The sequence below is a fragment of the Setaria viridis genome, chromosome 9 (assembly GCF_005286985.2).
Source record: "Setaria viridis chromosome 9, Setaria_viridis_v4.0, whole genome shotgun sequence".
In the NCBI taxonomy this organism is placed as follows: Eukaryota; Viridiplantae; Streptophyta; class Magnoliopsida; order Poales; family Poaceae; genus Setaria; species Setaria viridis.
This window is the reverse complement of record NC_048271.2, coordinates 23,519,371-23,534,951: the sequence shown is the minus strand read 5'-3', so window position 1 is coordinate 23,534,951 and position 15,581 is coordinate 23,519,371. Positions and strand designations below refer to the sequence as shown.

The 15,581-nt window shown below is 45.7% G+C and overlaps 1 protein-coding gene across 4 annotated transcripts; it reads right to left on the bottom strand.

The window, feature by feature from the left end:
* Positions 1-2,320: 2,320 nt before the first annotated feature.
* LOC117839892 (uncharacterized) lies at positions 2,321-6,785 on the bottom strand. Of its 4 annotated transcripts, XM_034720322.2 has the most exons (7): positions 6,626-6,762; positions 5,880-5,915; positions 5,542-5,726; positions 4,224-4,474; positions 3,991-4,134; positions 3,188-3,674; positions 2,321-2,990 (listed from the first exon to the last, which is right to left on the bottom strand). In XM_034720322.2, the coding sequence occupies exons 3-7, from the start codon at positions 5,717-5,719 to the stop codon at positions 2,749-2,751; spliced, it is 1,302 nt and encodes a 433-aa protein (XP_034576213.1). In that variant the 5' UTR covers positions 5,720-5,726; positions 5,880-5,915; positions 6,626-6,762; the 3' UTR covers positions 2,321-2,748. The 4 variants fall into 4 exon arrangements, with proteins under 4 accessions (XP_034576213.1, XP_072146943.1, XP_072146944.1 ...); XM_072290842.1 differs by lacking the exon at positions 5,880-5,915 and having other exon boundaries at positions 6,626-6,785; XM_072290843.1 differs by having other exon boundaries at positions 4,224-4,471; positions 5,542-6,776.
* Between the last annotated feature and the right edge of the window lie 8,796 nt (positions 6,786-15,581).

Genomic DNA, 15,581 nt, shown 5'->3' with positions numbered 1-15,581 from the left:
CATAGCAGGGGCTAACCGCAAGGCTAATATCTTAGTGAAGAGCTTTGCAATGATGTGTATTAGGCTAATCGGCCTATAATCTGTCACATTATCTGCGCCTGTTTTCTTGGGGACAAGGACTATGTTGGCTGTGGACAAGGACTATGTTGGCTGTGTTGAGCAGTTCGAAGTTTCGGCTGCGCATGCTGTGAAGAGCGTGCAGAGTGGCCATTATGTCTCCTTTGATGATGGGCCAACAGGCTCGGAGGAAGGCACCTGAGTATCCATCAGGCCCTGGCGCTTTATCCACGGGAGAGTGCTTGATGGCTGCGAGCACCTCATCCTCAGTAAACGGTGCGTCCAAGTGCGAAAGGTCAAATCGTTGGAGGTTGATGGAAGCCCAATTGAAATCTAGTCTCCGAGGTCCTGGTTCTCCCATGATAGCTGAAAAGTGAGCTTGGGCCACCCTTGCTTTATCGTCATGTGATGTAACCCAACCCGCACCATCCTTGAGACGGGCAATCTCAGGCAACCTGAACCGCTGGTCAAATTCTTGCTAGCTGAATTTCGGCGTGAGCGCAAACCATACAAACCCGTAACAGCTTCAATATCGTCATATTCTTATGACGACATGCATTTTGTTTCCTCCCTGAAAATTTGGTGTATATGAATATCCAAGCACTCACAAAACAGTTTTCTAGAAACTACGGCGGTCCGTTGATGGAAAATAGACGGGGCGGAGAGGGGAGCCGAACTGGTGACGAGCACCAAACAAAAATACAAAATTATTTTGAAAAGTTGGTTCATCTTTATCATGGAAAATTTTAGCTTTCCTGCATTTCCAGATTACCATCACTACTACAGAAAAGTTATTCCGACCCAAAAACGACATCACCGTCGATTTTGGGTATCGTCGGAAAAGGGTCCGCAGTGGTCACCGGTGGAAAACGGACTTTTAGTCTCGGTTGGATAGGGCCATAGATCCTAAAATTCCAACCGGGACTAACTATTCAAGACAAAAGGCGGTGTCCACCCGGGACTAAAGATCCCCTTTAGTCCCGATTGGTGTTACCAACCGGGTGCGCCTCCACCCTCACCTGCTGCCGCCCGCCTTCGCCCACCCTAGCCCGCCTTCGTTCGCGCCCGCCCGCCGCTCGCCTCCGCCCGCGCCCGCTGCCGCTCAGCCGCCCGACGCCCAGTCGCGCCATTACCCTAACCTCGCCTCGCTACCGCTCCTCACTGCCCGGTTGGCCGCCAGCCGCCCGTCGTCGCCCGCCCGCTTCTGTCCGCCACCGCCCGCGCTGGCCACCGCTTGCCTGCCCTCGCCTGCCGCCGCTCGCCCTAGCCCGCCGGCCGCCCACCCGCCAAAGTCAACCGAGACAAAAGCACCTGGATGGAAGGTCAGTTCTCTACTAGTGACGCCCATTGGAAAAAAACAAAAAAGCCACGCTTACCGGCCCCACACCAGCCCGCCGCCACTTGTCGCACTGCCAGCCCTACTCCCCACCACCCGCACCTCCTTCCCGCCGAGCCACCGCGCCCAATGCTATCGGAGCCCCGCGGCACCCGCCGCCGCCAAATATCGACCGTCGCGCCTGCTGCCATCGGGGCCTTGCCGCGCTACACACATGTCGCGCGGGGCCTCGCTGTGCTACACACAGGTCGCCGGAGCACAGGCTCCTCCGCGCCGCCGAAGCCTATGCGCCAAATCCCCGCCGCTCCGCTCCAAGTCTTCCCCCACCACTCCTGACCCCGCCGCCACTCCTCACTACCCCAGCGAGTGAGTGGCGAGCGGAGGGGAGAGGGAAGGGGAGGGAGAGGGTGGCAACCGACCTCGAGAGTGATGTGGAAAGAGATCATATGGGAGAGAAGTGGGAGGCGTGAGAGAGAGGGAATGGCGGAGGGAGAGAGAGAGTTAGCGTGAGGGAGTGAGAGGGAATGGCCGAGGGAGAGAGAGTTGGCACGAGGGAGAGAGGGGAACGGACGTGAGGTCTCACGACTTATGTGGATTGTATTTTATTTTTTGATTCGCGCTGTGCTTCACAGCCGAATGGTGTTAAAATCCGACAATGAAAGTATCACTGCCGGTTTTAGCCACAAACTAGTGGTGAAAAGTGTCATCACAGCCGGTTTCTATAATCCCTACCCCTACTTAGTTATAAACCGCTATGATCCCTACCCCTACTTAGTTATAAACCGACGGTGAAAGATATCACTGCCGGTTCGCATAAAACCGGCGGTGATAGCCCTTTTGTGATAGCTCATTCTGTAGTAGTACATATATTTTCAATAAGTTACATAATCTGAACAAAACCATGTAATGAAGCTCATCAGCTAAAGGTACAGTGAAAGATTTTCAATTGTATATGCTAAAAGGTTCAATTGTGTCATACAAACTGCATTAGAGAAATTTACAGAAAGTGAAGCAACTATGAATCACTTTTTGCTGCATCAAATGAGAAAAATCAGAAAACTATAGATCCAGAATGACATTTAGGCTGTTCGTCTCAGTTTCAAACAATTTTCAGCCAAGTATTCTCCACATGATCATTACATGAACAGAAGGTGGAAAATATTCCACAGCTTGTTGGTTCCCTGTCACTTCAAACTAGATATTAGCTTCTAAGGCTAATGTGTTGCGTTAATCAGCCAGTGTTGCAGAAGACTTGGTACATAGTATAATGTGCGTACATGATTAAGACGAAAACTGTACTGTACCTCCCTATGCTCCATTCTGTACAAAAAAGAGAGCAAAAGCTACAAACCCGACTATAATGATCTGAAGCAGGAGTATTTCTTCATAATCTTTCCAAATTTACTGGAAGACTGCTCTCTCCGACACTTGATGTTGCTCTGTGAACTGTCGGAACGGCTTGGGAAACAGGAAGATTTAGAAGGACTCCGCTGCTTAAACCCACTGCTTGAATGTTCATCTCTGTCACCTCCTGGAAATGGCTCGTGTTGAGAAGTTCCAGCCACTATGGCATTGTCATCATGGATCTTAGCAAGCCCTGCAAGCATTGAGTATAAAGACTTAGCAAACTAATGAAATTGCCCTTTAACTGTCTATACCAGAGCTAACAATACTGCACTAACACCCAACAAGTAGACTAGATGATATAGTTTAGCAGTGTTCAAGCGGAAAAAAAGGATCTTCAGGTTTTTAACATTTTGTTAAATTCAGAACAACTAGCAGGACTCTGTTTACCTTGTTCTGAAGGACTGATGACTACATTAACCAAATTTGTAGGTGCAGCTATGCTAAACTTATTGTCTTTATTTTCTCCTTCATTTGAGTTACTGTCTTTCAAAATCTCCCTCAGGAATGCATCACAATCAAAGCACTCTTCGGAAAACATAGACCTCTTGCTTGAGTTAGCTGAGGTTGATGCTGAGGCTTCTGGGGTTAGAAGATCATCAAGATCCTCAAGAGCATCATGAACAGCAGAAGACTGCTTGCTTGAGTTTGTTGAAGTTGGTGCAGAGGCTTGTGGGATTAGAAGGTCATCCAGGTCCTCAGGAGTAAGAGCATCATTGCGAACAGCATCATCATCATAGAGTAGGTCATTCAACTCTATGTAGTCCTCATTAGCAAGAACATTATCAATATCAATACCATCTGCAATATGCTGAGTATTTTGCTCATTCTGTCCTTTGCTAGAAGAGATTTCCTGCTTGTCTGCATCTACAGGTTGCTGTGTGTAGATTGAAGAATGAAGATTCAGAAAGACTAAACAAAACTCCCATATCTTGTCACAACATCAGTGTTATAATGCAGGATAGACTAGTAAGCGGTGAAAGAAAAACAGATAGGAGCATGCACAGAGAATTTTCATTCTTCAGTATGGTTTCAAAAAGAGCCCAAACATCTGGAAAAAAATCTTTCAAGACAAAGGTACATGACTACACCAATTGTATTTCCTAATTTAAGATTTTAGTGTTTCACAAAGACAATATCCACAACGATGTGGCCAAATAAATGAGGAGATAAAAGAAAAACTGTTCGCTAACCTTTGGCTCTTCTATTTTGGCGAGATATTGAAGGTAAGCTTTGAAGCTATCCTTAGGAGAATCTGCATTGTCAGAATTTTGTTGAATCTCATCACTAATATTTTTCTCACCCTTCAGGAATACTTTACACAAAGACTTGTAATCCTGTCAGAAATTGAAATGGTATCAATCAACAACCCTGGAGGAAACCTGATAGGCCATGCACGGAATGACTAGGAGAAACCATGTGATACCTGTGGTAGATTAGCTTCCTCATTATGCTCTACTTGATATTCATGCATCACCCACCCAGTTTTCGTACCACATAGCGCATGACCTTCATAAAACTCCAGAGTTATTTTGACACCAATTATAGCTGTACTTGTTGGTATTCTGGAAGAATCCATAAACTTCCAGTATCCATTTTTGGTCTTTCTTGTGATACCGTCTTCAGAACTGTTATAGGGATGTTGATCATCTGACAACTTCATGTACCAAACATCTTCTACAATATGAGTTAAACTTGTCAGGTAAGTTCCTAGAAACCTACTTGCACGATTTGCAAAAGTTATAATCCTATCAGGCAAAGAATACAGTTGCCAACTAAATGATAGACATCCTGATTGAAAAGTACAGCCAGCCACACAACTGGTGGTTATCAACTTATCATTCTTCATAGTCAAATAGGGAAAACCTTTTTGCAATAAAACCAACCATTACTCTACATGCTACAAACTGAACGCCGTGCTAAATAAAGTTATGCAAGAAAGCGATTCCAATGTGGTTAAAGTAGACTTATTGTTGTACTATGCTCCAAGTTTCGGTAGTATAGAACAAACGACTTAGTACAAAAAATGCAGTTCTCATTTAATGTATTGAATGAATTCAAATGGTCAATCATAACATGCGGTATGATTAGGCTATAGCACGTTTTATGGTGTTGATTGCAGGTAACGGCATAAGATTCAGAGTTTCAGACCATTATGACCTGTATAACTTAAACAGATAGTTACGAATTTTGTGCACCTACAAAAGTTGTGATTCAGGAACAAAGCCATGACATTTGGAATTTGGATGGCAATACTTCAAATGTTCCAGTCAGTAATGCATAAAACAATTGTTTAAAACAAAGTTAGCAATTGCAACTTATGGTCTCCCAGTGAAAGCATGCTGAGATACATGAAAAAGTTACAATAAATGGAAAGGATTTCTAATAATATCCTGATATAATAGGAAGGCACTATGTTGCTGCAGTATGTGCAACAATCTGTCTGCGCGCAACATATCTTTCATGGTTTCATTCACCAGTGACCAGTTCTGATTTAGACTTTGCAGATTTGTGTGGCACTATATTCATACCGTGCTCTCATACAATACATTATACTACGATAATGGCTGCAAATGGACAAATCAGAGCAATCCTCAGGGTTTGTGACAACTGGGCTAAGGAAATCATATCACAAGCACAGCAAAGTATTTGTTCTTGCTCTTGCCGGTTGCCGCAAGAGACCATGAGTTACTGCACCATAGACATAATGCAATTTGCATCCTCGGCATAGATTGTATACTAACCAGTAGTGAAGTCTCGTGGATCAACAAGAGAAAAGTCGAGACCCACAAGTATGTTCTGTGGAAGGGGGTCCTTGGCTTTCCTCTCTGCCAGGAACCTCACCAGTTTCTCATCAGTCCATGAATCTTTGATATTGATGCCAAGCGCTGCCACTGCCAGCACAGGATCCGTAAGGCACATGGTTGTCCTGGAACAAGTTACACATGGTATTTTTTGTTAAATGACTGAAGTCATGCTTCAGTGATGCTTTTTTACTGAAACCGTAATAATCAGCACACGCTGGTGAGCTGTGTACACATAGGTTCTGATTCCAAATTAACAAGTGAACTCAAGAGCTCACCACCATTGGTTGTTACGTCCTACATCCTTTGATTTGCTGGAAGGGGGGAAAAAAGGTTTTACAGCACAAGATACAGCATGAGACTTGACCAACCAAAAGAAATGAAGACAACAGTATCACAGAACAGATCGCTGCCTACAGAATTAGCAGGTCGGACTCATACACAAACGCTCCGTCAAAGTACTAGGTATGGATCAGCAATGTCGTTGCTAAATTAAATTTACTCTGGAAACGTTGCACTTCTAGATTTATTGAGCTACCATAAACAGAAGAATCACAGAGAACCACTCTAATGGTTTGGCGAGTTTGGCAAAAACAGAGACGAAAACAGAAGAGGCAGTGATAAATCAGAGCACGAAGAGTGAGCAAAGCAACAGACTCGTAAGTCGTAACGGACCGGAACCAAAACGCCCCCATCATCGCAGGAATGACACGAAGCCCGGCCCAAACAGCTCGTGTGAGGAACCACGGCACAAATCGAAAGGCAGCCGAGAAGTAAAGAGCACGCTCGAATCAAGGAAGAGGCCGCCTCTGCATAAACCCGCCCAGCCCCACGGAAAGCGGCAACCGAACCCCCAGGATTCCGCTTCCGCTTCCGCTTCCCCGAATCGAATCGCATCGCATCGCATCGGGAGCCAAATCCCCCCATTCCCCACCACCCCGATACGACGCCCAAATCCAATCGCCCGATTAAACGGGAAGAAAGACGCGGAAGGGAGGAGGACGGTCGGAGAAGATCCGCGCACCACGGAGTCGGAGCAGAAGCCGGAGTGCCTAGACGGCTTGCTTGTGCGTCGCGAGAACGAGCAGGCCGAGCGAAACGCGGCGGTGGCCGGGCAGCGATGCGTGCCGAGCCGAGGCGGGCGTGTGCGGGTGGTCTGGTGGGAGCTGCCGCGCGGCGCGCCGGTTTATACGCACGCCCGCGCTGGCACGCAGCCGCGGTCTCCCCTCAGTCGCGGCAGTGGGCGCGCACGCCGGGGTCGCTCCCACTGCAACGTGGGGCCACCGACGGCCCCGCGCCATGCGAGGGGCGGATGGCGCGGCTGGGAGCGCTGGAAACTGACAGGTGGGACAGGGAGGGAAGCGGAGCCCGAGTGTCAGGCAGCCGGCAGGCTTGGCCGACTGACGTGGCGGGTGGATTTGTTTTGAGAAGCGTAGTTGGCCGTTATTTGCTTATTTTTAGCACGTGTCACATCAAATATTTAGATACTAATTAGAAGTATTAAACGTAGACTATTTACAAAACCCATTACATAAGTGGAGGCTAAACAGCGAGACGAATCTATTAAACCTAATTAATCCATCATTAGCAAATGTTTACTGTAGCAACACATTGTCATATCATGGACTAATTAGGCTTAATAAATTCGTCTCGCCGTTTAGCCTCTACTTATATAATGAGTTTTCTAAATAGTCTACATTTAATACTCCTAATTGGTATCTAAACATTCGATGTGACGGGTGCTAAAAATAAACAATCGGAACCAAACCAGACCTTCGTTGTTCATGTGCTCAGGGCAAGGGCATTCATACGACGTGTAGTTTAAGGAGAAAAAGGCAGGGATCACATCATCGCAAGGATGTGCTTAGGCCTTAGATGTGCTCATGTCCATGCTAGTGCCACTCGTTATTTTTCCCACGGTAGTAGCGAAATGTCATGTGCGTGTTACTGTGCCAAGCGGAACGAATTGACCGAGTCAGCTACACGTCAAGTAGTTGAGTTGAACCGCAAACCCACCCACAATTAGCAGCCAAACCAGAGTCTGCCGACAGCGTCGTCACCCGTGGTAGACATCTCTCAATGGCCTTCCTCGGGTGTTTGGTTTCATGGATTCCTCGGGTGTTTGATTTCATGGACTAAAATCTAGTTCGTGTCACATCGAATATTCAGATGCTAATTATGAGAACTAAATATGAGCTAATTATAAAACTAATTACATAGATGGAGGCTAATTCACGAGACGAATCTATTAAGCTTAATTATCCATCATTAGCAAATGGTTACTATAGCATCACATTGTCAAATCATGGACTAATTAGGCTTCATAGATTCATCTCGCAAATTAGTCTCCATCTGTGCAATTAGTTTAATAATTAGTCTATGTTTAATACTTCTAATTAGTATCTAAACATTTGATGTGATAGGAATTTTAGGACATCCTAAAGAACCAAACACCCCATAGTTTGGCATGCGCCAATGTCCAATGATTGAGGCTGACATGCACATTACATTCCAGAGACGCAGCATGTATACATAGAGCATACATCTTTGTTAGCTTATGTGTGCTGTGGGCAAGGGTTCTTGCATTGTGTTGCTGATTACAGGTACTCTACTTGCTAGCACAAGTATCCAACCTTTTTTTCTTTTTGCAAAACTATGCATAGATTGCATGCCTGGACGGTGGTCTCCAGAGTCCAAGCATCATCACGTTAATCAGCACTCCCTCCATTTTAAAATGTAGATCGTTTTAATTTTTATTGGTACATAGATGTTTTGTGCATATAAATATAGCATATTTAGATACATAGCAAAATTTTAAAATGCTAAAACGACCTTACGGAGAGAGTAATAACCAACCGAAGTTGCAGCAACCTGCTCGTCTTCATCCAAACTTCAGCCGTGAAGAAAATTTGTGCTATATCCTCTGAATCGTACCGCCAAAGGAGAGAAAAAAAAAAGCAATATATTACTTAGAAACCCACATCTGTTTCCTGGTCGTTTCTGCTGCACGCTGGATAGGTAGACCTTTATGCTTTGCTAGGTCAGCAATTCAGGCATTCGGCATCCATGCCACCACCCCCTCCTAGGAGATTCTCTCCTCCTGCTGTTCAATTTGCTGCCACCAAGTAAATAAATGGGTTGACTTGACTATTAGTATATGTGGCTAAGGCCAGTCTCAGTGCAAATTTTTCTTACGCTGCTACCTAAGACTGTGAATTAGGTAATTGTGCCTGTTGAGTGTTATGGGGATGAAACTTCTCTCACATATGATGAAACTCTCCCTTCTCTCTCCTTATAAAAAATATTATCAAGTCAGCAAAATTGCTGATGCGGTATAAAATTTAATATCCATGAAACTCTCACTAAGACTGGTCTAAGTATGTACGTGATTTTTTCTTTCTCTGTGTCCCACCGTGACTCCTGTCCGTTTTTCATTCCTACAATAAACATTATTTTTATCAATTTAATTTAATTTATGTGCAATATACACTATAAAAAATGATTTGTAGGGGCGTCACGTTTTTTTCCAGGGGCGAGCGAAATTGCCACCCGCTCCTACAAAAGAAGTGGCTACTGTAGCAACCGACCTACACCTGGAAAAGCATTTGTAAGGCGGGTCCTAGGCGACTGACCCTTGAAAATGGGGGTCCAAGGGCGGGCGATGGGGTGACCTGCCCCTAGAAATCACCATTTTCAGGGGCGGGTCACCCCATCACCCGCTCTGAAATGGAACCATTTCTAGGGGCGGATGATGGTATCACCCGCTCCCAAAATGATTTCTAGGGGTAGGTGATGACATGACCCATCCTTAGAAATGATCCCGTGAAAATAATTTCATAATTTTTTCATATGATCTTGGCTGAAAATAAACTTTATATCAAAATTATATAGCTCAACAAGACCTAAAACTTTGTTGTTCAAAAGTTTTTTATTTGAGATCATTTAGTACTTTTAAATATCATTATAAGTTCTCTAGTTTTGAAATCTAAAACTTTTGAAGTTTCAAATGACTTCGGCTATACATAAGCTCTACATCAAACTTGTAGAGCTCAACCAGACCTAAAACTTTGGAGTTGACAAGTCTTCAACTTGAGATTGTTTAATACTTCAAAATATTATCATAAGTTCTCTAGTTTTAAAATATAAATTTTTGAATTTTCAAATGACTTTGATTATAGAGAGCTCTATAATTCGCTTGATGAGACCTAGCACTTTAAAGTTGGCATGTTTTTCATTTGAGATTGTTTAATACTCCAAAATATTATTATAAGCTCTTTAGATTTTAAATCTACAAATTTTAATTTTTTCAAAGGTCTTCGGTTATAGAGAAGCTCTATACGAAAGTTGTAACGCTCAACGAGATCTAAATGTATATAAGTATGTGTGTGTGTGTGTGTATATATATATATATATATATATATATATATATATAAATGAGTCTATGCGTGAGTATATGTGTGAGTTTATGTGAATGAGTTTAATGGATGTATTTTTGAATATAAACTTTTTCATATCATCTTGGATGAATACAAACTTTATATCAAAATTGTAGATCTCTCTGAGACATAAAACTTTTTGTCAAACTTTTTAGTTGACAATTTTTGCATTTGAGATGATGTAATAGCTCCAAAACTCATTTTAAAAGAAAAATAAAAAATGGAGAAATAATTGTAGGGGCGGGTGATGGCGCCACCCGCTCCTGGAAAATAATTTCTAGTAGCGGGTGATGCCATCATCCGCCCTTCGAAATCATTTCTAGGGCAGGTGATGCATGACCCGCCCTAGAAATGGTTCCGCGCAAAAAAATCAAAACTTTTTCATAAGATCTTGGATGAAGATAAACTTTATATCAAAATTTTAGAGCTCAACAAGATCTAAAACTTTGTAGTTGACAACGTTTTCATTTGAGATTGTTTAGTAGTTCAAAAAATTATTTTAATTTAAAGAAAGAAGTACAGATGCCATGTCAGCGATCCACGCCTCCAAAATGAAGCCCTCCCATCATCCATCCACCATCCATCCACCTCTCCTCGCTCCTTTTCCTTATCCCTTCCCTCTCCTCTCTATCTCGTTATCCATTCCTCCCACTCTTTGCTCCACATATGACAAAGCACCACACGAGCCGCCGACGCACAGGGGCGCCAGGAGCTTGTGGTGGCCAGTGCCTAGGGGCCCACGGCCGATGGGGGCACGGTGGTGCGGTGGTCGGAGTGGCACGGCTCCCACGGTAGCGTGACGGTCGGCGCGGCGCACGGGGGCGTGGCCGGGCGCAGCCCCGGCAAGCATCCTGGGGGCGCGGCATCCCCGGCCTAGGCCAATGTGCGGTGGGCTGGCAGTGGCGTGGGCTCCCCACGGGTGCTCGCGAAGATGCACGGGACCACCGGCTAGTGGCACACGGTGGTACCACGTGGGCACAGTGGCTGGTGGTGGCGCGGCTCCCCGCAGGGAGCTTGCGGCGGCGCACGAGGGCACCGGTCGGCGACGCGAGGGCCTAGCGGCTAGCGGCTGGTGGGCCCGTGGCTGCACTCAATAGATCGTTGTCCAGCGGGGGTGCGGTTGCCTGCGGGAGCTCGCGACGGTGCACAGGGCCGGCGGCCGCCGGCAGGCTAGGACGTGGCTCCACAACCATTGTTATTTTTTCTGTTTCTTTTTCTAATCGATTACTAGGGGCGGGTGAGGGGATGCATGCACATGAAAATGGCATTTGCAGGTGCAGGCCACCCCCTCACCCACTCCTGCAAATGGCATTTGCAGGGGCGGGTCATCCCCTCACCCATCCCTGAAAATTGTTTGCAGGAGCGGGCACCTTACCTGTTCCTCCAAATAGCTATTTGTAGCTGCGAAAAGTAGGAGCGGGTAGCACGACCGCCCCTGCAAATGCTGTTTCAACCGCTCCTAAAAACCATTTTTATAGTAGTGATAATGGCATGTTTTTTAGCATAAAATCAAATAGTATAAGAACCACGGCAAGTGGATGTAGTGGCATGAAAAGAATAATGAGCACCCAATAACCTATAGCCGTGGATGCAAAAACATCCACGGTGCATCGCAATACTTAGTAGTGCGAAGGTGTTTGACACATTACCAGTATGTTCTATGGTTCATATATACTAGCAAGGCAGGCGCGCTACATTGCGCCATTACATAGAGCACTTGAGATGACGTGACACGTGCTGTGTACGCATCCAATTTGTTACTTGTAAGCATACAACTGTTATATACCACCACAAACTATGGCTAAAGGTTTTATTTGAAAAATTAATAATATGAAGCAAAGAAATTACATATTATTTATAGAGTTAAATACACCAGCGGCCTTTAAACTTATCTCGAGATGCCACTTAGGTTCATGAACTCGCAAAATCGAAATCCGACACTCCAAACTTGTTAAGTTGTGCCACTTAGGTCCATACCTCTTCGATGGTCTTTTAGATCTGATGTGGCACGTTGACGTGGCGCCACATAGATGCCTATATGCAAAAAAGACATTGATTTTTATCATCTTCTACGTCCGCATCCTCCTCGTCTCCTTGTCCTTGCACAGCCCTAGCAACTAGACCGTCGGAATCGAGCGGATTCCCAGCCGCCCAAGATCCCGTGCCGCCGCCGACCCTCACCGCCGGCAGCTCTATCCGAACCTCCTTTGATCGGACGAAGCCCCAAGGTGAGCTCCCCTGTGGCCCAGCGTTGGTCGCCGGCCCACCTGACCGTCTTATCCGCACCGCCGCCACCGCCGCAGCTGTCGGCCATGCTCCAGTGAGCCTCTGGCCATGGCAAGTAGTGGAATGTATGCGCGTCGTCCTGTAGATTCGTGTGGTTGTGTCCTCACTGGTGGAGAACCTTGCCGCCGGTGAGATTTCATCGGTCAATGGCCGCTGGTCAGACCTTTGACCGACCTTGATGATCCTGTAGCTTTGACTCTGGGAGCCGTCCCCGGCACCCTACGATGCCTCCTTGTACACTACCGCCACCAGCGCTCACCAAGCTCGCCAGACCACCATTGCTGCTGCCCGTCACTCCGCCATCGACAGCTTACTGGCCGCTGGCGCACTCTGGTGAGCCCCCGCCCATGGTTAGGTGTGGCTAGTCGTGCTGAGCACGTTAAGCGCCTTCTCACCACCCGCCGTCGCCTCTCTGGCGAGCACCTATCGGTCAAACGCCTGCCGACCATGTTTGAATGGAGGTGAAGGGCGTGGAGATAGAAGATGATAAATTTAGAGGTCTTGTTTGCATGTATTCATCCATGTGGCGCCACGTCGGCATGCCACATCAGATCTAAAAGGCTATTGATAGGGTATATGGATCTAAGTGGCACTACTTAACAAGTCTGGGGTGCTAGATTTTAATTTTGTGAGTTCGTGAACCTAAGTGGCATCTCGAGATAAGTTTAAGGGCTGCTGGTGTATTTAACTCTTATTTATATAAAGTTGTACTAATGTACTGAGCTAACACATAGGAAAAGACCTAAAATGATTATGATGTATTGTATTTGGTGCGCTCATAAAAAAGAGAAGATGGAAAACAAAAGAAAATTAACATAAAAAGTTGTAACGATTGCATTCTCTTGAGTACAAATAATTGGGCAGACTTCGAATGGAAGTGATCAAACAAATTTTGATGGAGGCCTTTGTTTACGTGACCGCTCCTTGTAACCGGAAGAAGGACAAAAAGAACTCGTGGTATCAAATGCATCATCGGTGATTCGGTGGTGAAGTCGTATGGGTGTGAGGGCGCGCCGGTGCAACGGTGCTTAGTGGGGTTTAGGGCGGAGGCATTGAGTCCGCCAGAGAGTCTCAGAGGAACGACGAACGAAAAGCACACCCAGACATCGATTTTATCCGGAGGCAAGGATGATGCCGCCGCATACGTGGCTGACTATTTCTTTTCGAAATATGTGGCGGGTAATTAGGAGAGCCATGGCCGGTCTATGTGTTCTCACCGCGTAAACTTCACGCAAGGCCAACTTGGCATAACACTGCTGAGGTGTTGTGCGGAGTATTCGCAAAAGTAGCAGGTAGCTTGGGAGGCATTGTTTTTACTGGGCAATCTAGCGTGATGGAAGCAAGGCACGGCCCAGCGGACGACACGCGGCGCGACACCATAGGCAGAAACGGGGAGAGGCTCCTGTAAGCCCTCAAATCTTTCAGCGATATAACTAAAAAAATAAAACAAAACTACAACATGTACTGTAGCTTGGCATTTTACCAAAAACCTAAAGTGCAAGCTGTAGCTGTAGTTACGTCGAACGTGGCAAGCGTGCCAGGATTGATGGGTTTCATGGAAGGCAGTGGCAACCTCCTGATACCACGGTGCCTCGGCAACGTCCAGCGAATGTCGTAATGTTCTTGGGCGTGTGAAGTATGGCCAGGATGATGCGGAGCAGGTGCTGATCGGCGAGGGCTTCCCCGCGGCCGCACCAGTGAGCGAGACAGGGTTCAGCCAGGGTTGTGGACGATGGTTCGCGAGAGCACGGGAACAGGGTAATTCCTCGTCGACAACGGAGGGTGAGGATCGGAACGCCGGCTCATCCGCGAATTTGGTGCCTCGGAGGCTATCACGGCCTCCATGTCCCATGCGCGAGTCGGCGCACCGACCGTGGCCGGGCGAACCAGCCCGCAGTATGTACGCATGGCAGCATAGTGGCCGCTTAAAGAAGCACTGGGCGTTTGGTTCCTTTACTTATTTTTAAGCAAGTGTCACATCAATGTTTAGATACTAATTAGGAGTATTAAACGTAGCCTATTTACAAAACCCAGTGGAGGCTAAACAGCGAGATGAACCTATTAAGCCTAATTAATCCATCATTAGCAAATGTTTACTGTAGCAACACATTGTCAAATCATGGACTAATTAGGCTTAATAGATTCGTCTCGCCGTTTAGCCTCCACTTATATAATAGATTTTGTAAATAGTCTACATTTAATACTCCTAATTAGTATCTAAACATTGATGTGACACTTGTTTAAAAATAAGCGAATGGAACCAAATCAAACCAGGCCTAGTGGCGGCGGAGCGAGCAACGAGCAGAGCTCGTTTTTTTCAGGAGGGAAGGATGACACCTCCCGTCAGGCGTCCGTTTTCCAGAAAAAATAAACAAAGAAGAATCCCGGCCACGCTGATTTCACACCGCGTGAAGAAAACGCAACGTCGGCAACATCGGCAAGCGCGACGCGTCACAGGTGTCGCACCTCCGTTTGTGAACGAAGGCGGAGGCTCCAGTAGGCCTCCAATCCTTCCTGCGATATAACTAAAGGGGCGTTTGATAACGGGCTAAATTTAGCCCTGTTAGATCGGATGTTCGGATACTAATTAGTAAGACTAAACATAAGCTAATTACAAAATTAATTGCAGAACCCCCTATCTATTAAGCCTAATTAATCTATCATTAGTGAATGGTTACTAATTAATCTATCATTAGTGAATGGTTACTGTAGCACCAAATTGTCAAATCATGAACTAATTAGGTTTAATAGATTCGTCTCGCGATTTAGCCTAGAGGTTGTGTAATTAATTTTGTAATTAGTCTAGATTTAATAGTTCAAACATTCGATGTGACGGGGGCTAAAATTTAACTCCCTCCTCCCAAACACGCTCTAAGTATACTGCTCCAACGTGCTGCTCATTATTCACATGCCAAGGTGGATCTTGTGCCTGAAGTAAAATATCCACCACAAGCCTACTTTACCTACTAAGCTACTTTACCTACTAAGGGGCTGTTTGGATACAACATAGAAGGGTTACATTGGATGTTCGGACACTAATTAGAAGGATTAAACATGAGCTAATTATAAAACTAACTGCAGAACCCCTATACTAACTCGCGAGACGAATCTATTAAACCTAATTAATCCATCATTAGCAAATGGTTACTGTAGCACCACATTGTCAAATCATGGACTAATTAGGCTTAATAGATTCGTCTCGCGAATTAGACTCCATCTGTGCAATTAGTTTTGTAATTAAACTATATTTAATACTCC

What these genes read in the sequence shown, in the direction of transcription:
- LOC117839892 (XM_072290842.1), bottom strand. Translation starts at nt 5,719, where the DNA reads ATGTGCCTTACGGATCCTGTGCTGGCAGTGGCAGCGCTTGGCATCAAT. An exon ending in CCAAAATAGAAGAGCCAAAG is followed by an intron (nt 3,675 to 3,990) that starts GTTAGCGAACAG and finishes ATCTACACACAG; the next exon opens with CAACCTGTAGATGCAGACAA. An exon ending in CATCAGTCCTTCAGAACAAG is followed by an intron (nt 2,991 to 3,187) that starts GTAAACAGAGTC and finishes CAATGCTTGCAG; the next exon opens with GGCTTGCTAAGATCCATGAT.